General features: G+C 44.0%; 2 protein-coding genes across 4 annotated transcripts in view; both read left to right on the top strand.

Annotated features, from left to right (window-relative positions):
* crfa4 (cytokine receptor family, class I receptor 4) overlaps nucleotides 1-748 on the top strand; it is a 33,094-nt gene extending 32,346 nt beyond the window's left edge. Inside the window, exon 9 of the mRNA XM_079670725.1 lies at nucleotides 1-748. This exon is cut by the window's left edge and continues 2,145 nt beyond it. The gene's annotated coding sequence lies outside the window, so the exon portion shown is untranslated.
* Nucleotides 749-1,926: 1,178 nt separating this feature from the next.
* dusp27 (dual specificity phosphatase 27) lies at nucleotides 1,927-10,404 on the top strand. 3 transcript variants are annotated; one of them, XM_079671062.1, is made up of 7 exons: nucleotides 1,927-2,002; nucleotides 2,769-2,898; nucleotides 3,235-3,353; nucleotides 4,288-4,519; nucleotides 5,416-5,633; nucleotides 6,710-7,182; nucleotides 7,926-10,404. In XM_079671062.1, the coding sequence occupies exons 2-7, from the start codon at nucleotides 2,786-2,788 to the stop codon at nucleotides 10,122-10,124; spliced, it is 3,354 nt and encodes a 1,117-aa protein (XP_079527188.1). In that variant the 5' UTR covers nucleotides 1,927-2,002; nucleotides 2,769-2,785; the 3' UTR covers nucleotides 10,125-10,404. The 3 variants fall into 3 exon arrangements, with proteins under 3 accessions (XP_079527188.1, XP_079527189.1, XP_079527190.1); XM_079671063.1 differs by having other exon boundaries at nucleotides 1,933-2,002; nucleotides 2,763-2,898; XM_079671064.1 differs by having other exon boundaries at nucleotides 1,944-2,002; nucleotides 2,772-2,898.
* The last annotated feature ends 1,131 nt before the right edge of the window (nucleotides 10,405-11,535 follow it).

The raw sequence follows: 11,535 nt of genomic DNA, 5'->3' as shown, positions 1-11,535 counted from the left end.
CGAGCGTCTCTTATTCAGGATATTGGATTATTCTGAGCATGAAATGAGAATAATTGCAATGTCTCATGATCTCATCTGCAGGTAAAATATAACATGTATTATAAGAAGTACGTCAGGAACAAAGACCCCCCCCCCCCCCCCTCAGGAAGACAATGTAAAATGTACATTTAAGCTGGATTTGTGTTTATTGCACTGAAACAAACCACTGTTTTAATGCTATATGTTATATATCAGATGAGCAGCCCCTCTCTCAGTTAAAATAATATATATCTTTTTCATTTGAACACGTTACAAGAAGTATTTTGTATATTATAAAGCCACCAAATACCATCAGCAAAGCTATTTCATTTCCAATAACAGTGAAGGTGTGTTCAGGTAAATCAGACACTAATATATATATTTATCTTAACAAATACAAATGTTTCTTGCTGTTTTTGGCTGAACGAATGGGGGTATTATTAAAAAATGTGGCCCCTTAAAGAAGCTCTAACACTCTAACACTGGTGCTTGTTCAGCGCAGTGTTTCTCTCACGTTTTAATGTCGTGTTATTGTGCCTTTTCTTCACCGAGCCGTCTGTTTCCTCTCCTGGGAAACGCGCTCAAATGACTCTTTAAATATAAATATATACAGTATATAAATGCACATGTGTAATGTATAAAACAAGCCGCTCTTTTTTGGACTTTTATTGTGACGAAATACCACGATGTGAACTTTATTCTTGTCAGAAAAATAAAAAGTGAAAATGTAGATTAACGTGTCGGCGGCTCATTATTTATAAAACTAAACTCTTTTTCCTCCTAACCCACAGGTTCTGGTACCTAAACGTCAGATTAAGTAAATAAATATGATTATGACGCCTCCTTTGGACCCCTTTCTTTACTTCCTGAACATAGTGACATCACCACGGAACACTCACGCTCCTACACATTGTACGTGATTGGCTAAGGGGCGGGACATCTCTAAAAGGTTGACCAAACATGACAGAGAGTGTGTGTGTGTGTGTGTGTGTGTGTGTGTGTGTGTGTGTGTGTGTGTGTGTGTGTGTGTGTGTGTGTGTGTGTGTGTGTGTGTGTGTGTGTGTGTGTGTGTGTGTGTGTGTGTGTGTGTGTGTGTGTGTGTGTGTGTGTGTGTGTGTGTGTGTGTGTGTGTGTGTGTGTGTGTGTGTGTCTCTGATACTGTGTGTGTGTGTGTGTGTGTGTGTGTGTGTGTGTGTGTGTGTGTGTGTGTGTGTGTGTGTGTGTGTGTGTGTGTGTGTGTGTGTGTGTGTGTGTGTGTGTGTGTGTGTGTGTGTGTGTGTGTGTGTGTGTGTGTGTGTGTGTGTGTGTGTGTGTGTGTGTGTTGTGTGTGACTTGAATTAGCTGCAGGTTATTTATAGACGATTGTCAGTTGACTTCAGATAAACAGGAGGTGCGTTCAGGATCAGAAAATAAAGTCGATTTTAGAGAGAGGTTGAGAAAATCCTAGATAGTCTTTGGTGTTAATTATGAATAATCTTATGTTAAATACAATTATTTTATACTTGTATATAGTATTTTTGTTATTCATAATAACAGTAATAATATATATGAAGGCTCCCACGCTACAGAGCTGCAATACAGTGTATACTAATACAATAAATAAATAAATTTGTCATGATTTCTGCCTCATTTCCAAGGCTTTAAACACCCAACGAGAGGCAACAATGAAGATAAATAATAATGTGTCAGTATTTTCTAACATAGAGGGACACAAAGAGGTAAATATGTTCAAATGCCTCAGTTGCATATTTAACCGTAACCCTTAGAGAACTTAAAATAAGTGTTTTAATGTAAAGTAGAATGTGGGAAGTGTCATAGTGATGTGTATTATTTAAATATTTTTCCCAGTACCAGTACTCGATTACTCTGTGGTGTCAGGTGTCAGTGGGGGGGGGGGGGGGTCTCTGGGGTCTCTCTAACTTTAGTGGCAGTCTGACCGTCATCAGCTACAGAAGACCAGCTTCACACACACACTGTGACCGAGGTAAGCTCACACACACTCACACTCACACACACACACACACACACACACACACACACACACGCGGGTGTTTTATATGAAGATATTCTCTCCAGTTTTTCTTACTTGTGTTTCGTTTTGTTGTTGTTGTTCTGTTGTTTAAAGTTTAGAGCCGTGAGGCCTTTCAGAGCTCAACAGGCTCTCAGGCAGCTGCTGACTCTGTGTTATAAATAGATATCACACACACACACACACACACACACACACACACACACACACACACACATACACACACACACACACACACACACACACACACACACACACGCAAACACACTTGCAGACTAACAGTAACGTCATTAAAACTCTTTTTCTAAGTTAGTCTTATTGGGTTTGTGTTGATTAAGGAAACCAATTAACAGACCATAATAACAATCCCCCTTTTTTATACTAAAGGTTTTGTTTAGATATGCTAATGAAGCTAATGCTAGCTTTTAGTGATCTAAACTCACCAAGGAAAACAGCCCCCAAAAACACTAAAATCGACCCATGTTTGTGTGTGTAGTGTCCCCCTTTAATGGGAGCTCTGTCCCCCTTTAATGGGAACTGTGTCCCCCTTTAATTGGATCTGTGTCCCCCTTTAATGGGAGCTCTGTCCCCCTTTAATGGGAGCTCTGTCCCCCTTTAATGGGAACTGTGTCCCCCTTTAATTGGATAGCATCCCCCTTTAATTGGAACTGTGTCCCCCTTTAATGGGAATTGAAGTTGCTGTTTTTTTTATGAGTGGAAGCAGGGATCTTGGTTGCCATGGCGTCGACCAATGAGAGCGGAGAGCTAAGTGATCAGACAGTTCCTGATGAAGACGAGGAGCGGAGCGTCCTGGGGGTTCAGTCGCATTACCTGCGCTGCCCCTCACCCAGGTACACATACAAATATATGAATAAGATTAATTCAGTAAAATAAATAACAATAGTACGCACAACAACATAAGAAGAATACAAAAAATAGTAGAGTGCATATAAAAGAAAATAAATAAGAAATTAGAGTAAAACGTAAAATTTACACCTGAATTTTTTTTATAAATAGAGTCAGTAAAATAAAGTCAAACTGATACCACTACTTAGTGTAATAACAACAAGGTGAGGTTTTAAATAAAAGTCTTCAACTTGTTTGATCCCCTTGATTTGTGTTGGGGATATTTCAGTTTCTCTAAACATATATAATCATGATATATATTTCTGAATGTTTTCTTGCAGCTTCTCCGTGGCGTCCTCCTCCCGGTTCTCCATGATCTCCGGGTCGGACGCTGAGAGCATCTTCATGGAGCCCATCCACCTGTCCTCCGCCATCGCTGCCAAACAGATCATCAACGAGGGTGAGGAGGGTGTGTGTGTGTGGGTGGGTGTGTGTGTGTGTGTGTGTGTGTGTGTGTGTGTGTGTGTGTGTGTGTGTGTGTGTGTGTGTGTGCGTGCGTGTGTGCGTGTGCGTGCGTGCGTGTGCGTGTGTTTGAGACTCAAAGTACATTTACAAGAAAACGGGGAATTTTCTTTGAGATTTCAGAACTTAATTCATACAGAAATCCAAAAACGTTAACACCCTCTGAGATGATCCGTTTATGATGCAGTGGTTTGAAAAAGCCCCTTCCTCTGAGTGGAGCAGATGCTAACTCCTCTTCCTCATGCAGACGCCGTTCTGTCCTGCTCTTTAAACTAAGAGTCTAATGAGGTGAAGATCTGCTTCCTCTCGGCACACCACTGACGCTTTATTAGACATAATTCAGGGAGGACACTCATCTCTACATCTCACATACTTTGCGATGATATAAACTGGACCCACAGTGTTGCATGCTGGGAGGACACTGTGGTTTTCACTGATCTGCAGTGTAATGTGTGAATTCAGTCCCTTTTTGCAGACGTATTTTGGTTGTTTGCATCTTATCTTTGCGTGTTTTGCACTCATTCTGAGTCTCTGAGTCGTATTCTGCCTCTTTGTGGGCGTTGTCATCATTTAGCAGACTTTTAACGTGTCTTTAAGGCAACACTTTGTCTATTTGCATCTGTTTGTGGTCTTACTCTCTTGCTTTTGCCTTGCTTGTTTTGGTTGTGTATTATTTATTTTAGCCTCTTTTGTTGCGATGTGTTGCGGTCGTATTATGTCTTTCTGTCAGTCATGTTGTGTCTCTTTAAGGTCTCTTTATGGTCGTGTCTTCTGTCCTCAACTGTGTGTTTTAGTGGCGAAAGCTTGTTTTATATCAGGACTGGTTTGTTTCGTCCACCTGGTTCATCGTTTTGTCTCCTCCCCCCCTTCAGAGCTTCCCCCCCGCAGCGTCAGAGCCGAATCCATCCCAGAGTCAATGCTGGAGACGGCCGAGCAGCTGATGGTGGAAGACCTTTACAACCGGGTGAAGGACATGATGGACGACCGCAGCCCCTACAACACCCCCTGCGTTCTGGACATCCAGAGGGCCATGGTGCAGGACCGCCTGGACGTCAAAGACAACGCCGTGGACGAGGTGTGGCCCAACATCTTCATCGCTGAGAAGTGAGTCCAACACACATCTGAGATACTGAGAGTGAGGGTCCAGCATCCGACGTATAGAGACACAACGAGACTCAAAGAGACTCAAAGAGACACAACATGACTACAAAGAGACTCAAAGAGACACAACGAGACTCAAAGAGACACAACATGACTACAAAGAGACTCAAAGAGACACAACGAGACTCAAAGAGACTCAAAGAGACACAACATGACGACAAACAGACTCAACGAGACTCATAGAGACTCATAGAGACTCAAAGAGACTCAAAGAGACTCAAAGAGACACAACGAGACTCAAAGAGACTCAAAGAGACTCAAAGAGACACAACATGATGACAAAGAGACTCAAAGAGACTCAAAGAGACACAACATGATGACAAAGAGACTCAAAGAGACTCAAAGAGACACAACATGACGACAAACAGACTCAACGAGACTCATAGAGACTCATAGAGACTCAAAGAGACTCAAAGAGACTCAAAGAGACACAACGAGACTCAAAGAGACTCAAAGAGACTCAAAGAGACACAACATGACGACAAACAGACTCAACGAGACTCATAGAGACTCAAAGAGTCACAAAGAGACTCAAAGAAACTCAAAGAGACTCAAAGAGACTCAAATAAACTCAAAGAGACTCAAAGAGACTCAAAGAGACTCATAGAGACTCAAAGAGTCACAAAGAGACTCAAAGAAACTCAAAGAGACTCAAAGAGACTCATAGAGACTCAAAGAGACTCAAAGAGACTCATAGAGACTCAAAGAAACTCAAAGAGACTCAAAGAGACTCAAAGAGACTCATAGAGACTCAAAGAGACACCAAATGGTCTTGAAAGTTGTGTTAAAGTGACTTTAATCTGTTTTATTAATCTAGAAGTTGTAACTCCATGTTCCAGGTCTGTGGCGGTGAACAAGGCCCGTCTGAAGCGCATGGGCATCACGCACATCCTGAACGCAGCGCACGGCACCGGCGTCTACACGGGCGAGTCGTTCTACTCCGGCATGAGCATCACGTACCTCGGCATCGAGGTGGACGACTTCCCCGACGCAGACATCGCCGTCCACTTCAGACCCAGTGCTGAGTTCCTGGACGAGGCTCTGCTCACACACAAAGGTGAGGATTTACGATAATACCATTTTTATTGATTTTTTACATTTGTCACACAAACACAACCGAACATTCCCCAACATCAGACATATGACAAATAAATAAAATAAAAAGTGTGCAGTTCCTAAAGGCACATCCACAAACAGAGCGGAGTACAGCCTACAATTCTCCAAATAGATTAACCATATTCAACGTGTGTGTGTGTGTGTGTGTGTGTGTGTGTGTGTGTGTGTGTGTGTGTGTGTGTGTGTGTGTGTGTGTGTGTGTGTGTGTGTGTGTGTGTGTGTGTGTGTGTGTGTGTGTGTGTGTGTGTGTGTGTGTGTGTGTGTGTGTGTGTGTGTGTGTGTGTGTGTGTGTGTTTGTGTGAGACCATTGACCCCGAGCATCTCCACACTTACACAACGTTTTCCCAGAAGTGTTTTTTCTGAAGAGAGGTCTTGTGTTCGATGGAGAGGATCACGTCACGGTCACACACTGAAAACACTCTCCATTGTTTCCTTAAGGTCACGTCTTTTTAAAGCCAGAAAACATCTACGTCATATGTTTATTTTTCAGAATGAGAGCCTCACCGATACATCCAAAGGTTTATTAAACTCTGGATCTGGAAACGCTTTTCATTTGAGATGAATATCCGGTTTCTCCTTGGCTGTAGTTAAAACATATTTAAATGTGATACAACAATTAATAAATGTTTTTCTGCTTATTATGTCCTTAATTCACTGAAAAAACTGAAACGTTGACTTGAATTAAACGCATTACGTCAGCAGGTTCCACATAACTTTATTAGGTTAGTTGAAAGTAATCGTATTAAGTGACACCTAATATTTAAACTTTGAACTTAATATTATTGCTTTCGACTAACCTAATGCAGCTGTGTGAAATCTGTCGACATAATGCATTTCATTGAAGTCAACATTTCAGTTTTTTCAGCGTTGATTGTTTGGTCTATGAAATGTCAATGTGAAAAATAAGTGAACTTCTTCCTACGATAAGATAAGAAGTACTTGTTGCAGCAGCAGAAAGAGACGAGGCGTTGAACAATAAAAATGCAAAGAAAACTAAATATCTGTGTTTTCCTGCAGGGAAGGTCCTGGTGGTGTCCATGATGGGCGCGAGCCGCTCCGCCGTGCTGGTGGCTTCCTACCTGATGATCTTCCACAACCTGAGCATCATGGAGGCCCTGAGCTCCATGAGGAAGAAGCGCTCCATCCACCCCAACGAGGGCTTCCTGAAGCAGCTGAGGAACCTCAACGAGACCCTGATGGAGGAACGGGACGATGACGACGACACGCTCAGCCAGTGCTCCGTCATCGACGCCCGCGCCAGGAACCGCATCTTCGGAGACGGTGGAGATGATGATGATGATGATGATGATGATGATGATGATGAGGACGAGGATACGGATAAAGACGAGGAGCAGAGCATGATCGGGGTGAAAGCGCACTCCATCATGATGGAAGAGGAGGAGGACGGAGGAAGCGTGATGAGCAGCGTGGCGTCCTCCGCTGCGGCGCTCAGGAGCAGATTGATCGGACCCAACAACCAGGGACCAGAGGTGGGATACAAATACTTCGTTACTTAAGTTCGTTTTTAAGAATGGATCAAAGCAACCAGAGGTGGGAAGTCGTAGAGTACAAATACTTCTATTGATTTGAACACGATCCGTGTATCCATCATTTCCTGGTCTTCTCTAAAGAAGAGGGACCAATGGAAACGTTGTCATGTTGCCGTTGTTCAGCATGGAAACATTCATTAGCTAACAATAACATTATTGTTCTATTAATATAAAGGGAGGTCAGGTACTCTTTAAAACAGCTGCTAGTTATGGGTACTTTTTACTGAAGTACATTTCAAAGTTATTTTACTTGAGTAAAGAAGTTTAGTCAGTACTTCTACTTTCACCAGAGTAAACACGAGTATCTGTACTTCTACTTGAGTAAAGGATGTGTGTACTTCTACTTGAGTACAGGATGTGTGTACTTCTACTTGAGTAAAGGATGTGTGTACTTCTACTTGAGTACAGGATGTGTGTACTTCTACTTGAGTAAAGGATGTGTGTACTTCTACTTGAGTAAAGGATGTGTGTACTTCTACTTGAGTAAAGGATGTGTGTACTTCTACTTGAGTACAGGATGTGTGTACTTCTACTTGAGTACAGGATGTGTGTACTTCTACTTGAGTAAAGGATGTGTGTACTTCTACTTGAGTAAAGGATGTGTGTACTTCTACTTGAGTACAGGATGTGTGTATTTCTACTTGAGTAAAGGATGTGTGTACTCTTGTCCTCTCTGTCTCCAGGGGTCCACGCAGGATCAGGAAGAGATCGTCCTCCCCGAGCAGGAAGGCGGAGAAGACGACGATGAGGACGGACTCGACAGCATGATCCGAGAGTGGCAGCGGAGAAACGAGAAGTACAAAGACGACGACTGGTGGGAGGCGCAGCTGAACAGCGACGGAGAGGACGGGGAGTCTCTTTTTGGGGGACGAGTGAGGAAGGAAGGCGCTGATGCAGACGTGGAAAGCGTCACCAGCGAAGATGTTCGAGTCGTGAAAGAGAAGTTGAAGCGCCGCTTTAAACGTCCCCCGTCAGACGCCATGTCCACCTCCAGCTGCAGCAGCTACTCCGACCTGTGGAGGCAGAGGTTGAAGGAAATCGAGGAACAAGCGGCTGCTCGCTACCGTAAGAAGGAGGACGAGGAAGGCAGCGAGAGCACAAACACAGAAGAAGACAAGACAAAGAAAATGGACGAGGAAGTGGAGAGCATCATGTCCGACACCAGCTCCATGTACAACTTCTGCCAGAAGAACAAGGAGAAGATGACGCCTCTGGAGCGCTGGCGAGTCAAGAGGATCCAGTTCGGCTGGAACAAGAAAGATCGCGAGGACGGCGAGAAAAGTTCAGTCGGAGACGGAGACGGAGGCGAAGGAGAGGCCAAGGCGCCGGCCTTCCAAGACGTGAACCTGACGGCGTATCAGTCGTGGAAGATGAGGCAGCAGAAGCGCCTCGGGGAGGAGAACACTCACGAGATTTTGGAGATGAGCCGCGGCGAGGATTCTGCGACGGTGAAGCGGAGGCAGCGGCGCGAGGAACTCCTGGAGCGCTCCAAGAAAACTCTGGAAGAAAGTCAGTCCATCTGCAGCTTTGATGAGAACGAGAGCATGGTCAGCGGCGGGACGATCCCGCTTTCCGCTTTCTGGGCCGGTGCCGGAGTTACCGGGCCTCCGAGTGTCGCCAACGACGACACCATGTCCATGCTCAGCGGCAGATCCTCCGTCATATCTTCAGTGTCGCAGCCTCGCAGCGTCAGATCAGCGCAGAGCGTTCCTCCGATCCTCCCGGTTCCTACGATGCAGGGGCCGGGAGGAGAACCCATGGTGAACCTGGCGAGCATCCAGAACTGGATCGCTAACGTCGTCTCGGAAACCATCAAGCAGAAGCAGAGCGAGATGAGCCTGCCTCCGCCGTCACGAGCCGGGACTGACGTTAGCTACAGCGGCGCGGCGAGTGTGATTTCAGGACGTGTTGTTGACGACGATAGAGCGTCTTTGTTGAGCGGCGCTTCCTGTTCCAGCGCTTTGTCGCAGAGTCGCAGCCGGGCGACGTCCGTCCTCTCAGGAAACTCGGGTCTTACCCTCGGCTCCAAGAAAAACAAGATCACCACCACCAGCGTGCCGCTTTACAGCCTCTTCCAGGACCAGGTGGACATGGGGAAACTGAACGCCATGGACAAGGAGATGAAATCGGAGATGAGGGGAAAGATGTCCACCTACGAGAAGAAGAAGATCCTGGAGGACAACAAGCGCAGCACCTTGTACAAGAAGAAGAAACCGAAGGAGGACGAAGACGAGGAGGAGGAGAGGAAGAAGAAGGAGGAAGAGTTCCTCCAGGAGCCGAAGAAAAAGGAGAGACCTGAGAGGAGTTACGGCCTCTCCGGCTGCTTGAATCTGAACCCTGTGCTGGAGAGAGATAAGAACACGAGCATCGACGACTGGCTGATTAGCGTCCGTCCTCCTCCCAGGAAAACAGAAGTCGTGGAGGATCCTTACGACGATCTCGACACGTCCGCTTCCGAGTTCGACTTCTCGAGCCGCAGGGCCTCGTACGCCGTGGCCGACGAAGAAGAAGAGGAAACCTACGCCTCCAGATTCAGATCAAGGTTACAAGAGGAGCCTTCAAGTGGCGCCGATTATTCCAGCAACGGCTTCGCTCAGTCGCAAAGTCGGGGAGCGGGGAGGTCGCGCGGAGAGGAGAGCTACCACGATATCGCCACCAACAGGAAGTTCGTCAGTCATTCTCGATACGGAAGCAGCGAGACCGAAGGGAGGAGCAGCAGGAGGGAGGAAGCAAGCGAAGAAGACGACGATATCGCCACCTTCATCGCCCAAACCAGGCAGAGGGTCAGGGAACGAGCCGCCGCAGAATGTGAAGACGATGAAGTGCTGGAAGCCTGGCGAGCACAGCAGGACGCCAAATCACAGAGCAGGAGTGAGACTTAAGAGATTTAGGAAAGAAAGTGTGACGACTGGAAACGAGCTGTGAGGTACATCGAGGAAATGAAACTAGTACTTGTGCCTTCTCATCATGCATCAGATTTTCAAGAAGATTAATTGTATTGTCTTTATTGTTGTTATTATTATTATAACTAGTTTATTCCATATTGAAGGTTTTGGTTGCACCACCGTTGAATGTAAAACACGTTTAGTAAATATTTTAATGGAAGATGGCGTGACAAAAACCACTTTGTTTTATTGTTGCAATAAACATTCTGACAAATAATGGCTTGTGGTTATTTCTATATAATTACATTAACAAATAAATTTGTAATAATTTTACAAATAATAAAAGAGAAAGAAAAAACAAATATGAAAACATGAATTATACTTTGAATGATCTGTTTGAACGTTTCTTAAATGTGTGAATGTTATGCTTTTATTGTTATTGTGATCCACGATAGTCAACTGGGTGTATTTGAGTTAATCGATAATGAATGTAATTGATACTTCGAGTTCTAGGATTTGAATGCTATCATTCCCCATATTATTTTCTCTACAACCACCTTATCTTTGGTCAATCTATCAGGATGTAAGATGACGAAAAAGCAATATTTCTCCATTTCTTTGAGCCTTAAAGCAGCATTTTCAGTCATTTTGTCATGAACTTGAGTTAATCAATACTACAAAATAGTATTCAATATTATTTTTCTTGGTAGTAAGGGAAGAGGAGATTGAAGTACACAATCACATCCATTCAGTGTCAAATCATAAACATTTCAGTGTGCAGTTCCTAGTATTACTTCTCACAATCCACCAAAAAGAGCTTAAAGAAACGCACCTTTGGCACAACGAAGGGACCCGGATGTAACGGGACCCGGATGTAACCAATTCATCCTTATCAGGGTAAGCTAAAATGAAATGAAAGCAAGCGAACATTGAAACAAATGTTAAATCATAAATGCATAGGTCCAACACAATATATAAAGAATCAGACTGCCTTTAAAGATGTATACATATATGCTCCATGTTCTGTTGGAACAAAATAAATTAATAAATAATATACATATTTAGAAGCTTTTATTTTATAAGTCTTCACCGGAAGTGGAGTGCTTTTATACAATGTCTAACTTTACTATAATTTCTCTCGGTTTTATGAGAACAGTAACTAACTCATTAAAAGTTATACATTAAACTATTGTGTTTTATTCAGATAGTGTGTCTGCCCTCGTGCTAGTGTTATAAATACATATTTTAACATTATTTCGTTTTTTCGCCGTAATATGAGTCATATTTCAATGTAAACTGGTCGGTAAAGGGCCTCAGTGAAAATGTATATTAAAGGCACTATGTTCAGGAAGTGGGTATTAACGCCCTCATGTGGTCATGATGAGGTACTGCAGCTGCTTTTCTGTCA

Source organism: Notothenia rossii (assembly GCF_949606895.1).
Source record: "Notothenia rossii genome assembly, chromosome: 3".
NCBI lineage: Eukaryota > Metazoa > Chordata > Actinopteri > Perciformes > Nototheniidae > Notothenia > Notothenia rossii.
Note: the sequence above shows the minus strand (reverse complement) of the source record. Positions and strands in the feature narration are given on the sequence as shown.

Bases quoted from the DNA above. Each gene is read 5' to 3' on its own strand.
- dusp27 (XM_079671062.1), top strand. From the start codon at position 2,786: ATGGCGTCGACCAATGAGAGCGGAGAGCTAAGTGATCAGACAGTTCCT. The intron at 5,634-6,709 runs GTGAGGATTTAC...GTTTTCCTGCAG, and splicing joins GGCTCTGCTCACACACAAAG to GGAAGGTCCTGGTGGTGTCC. The intron at 7,183-7,925 runs GTGGGATACAAA...CTCTGTCTCCAG, and splicing joins CCAACAACCAGGGACCAGAG to GGGTCCACGCAGGATCAGGA.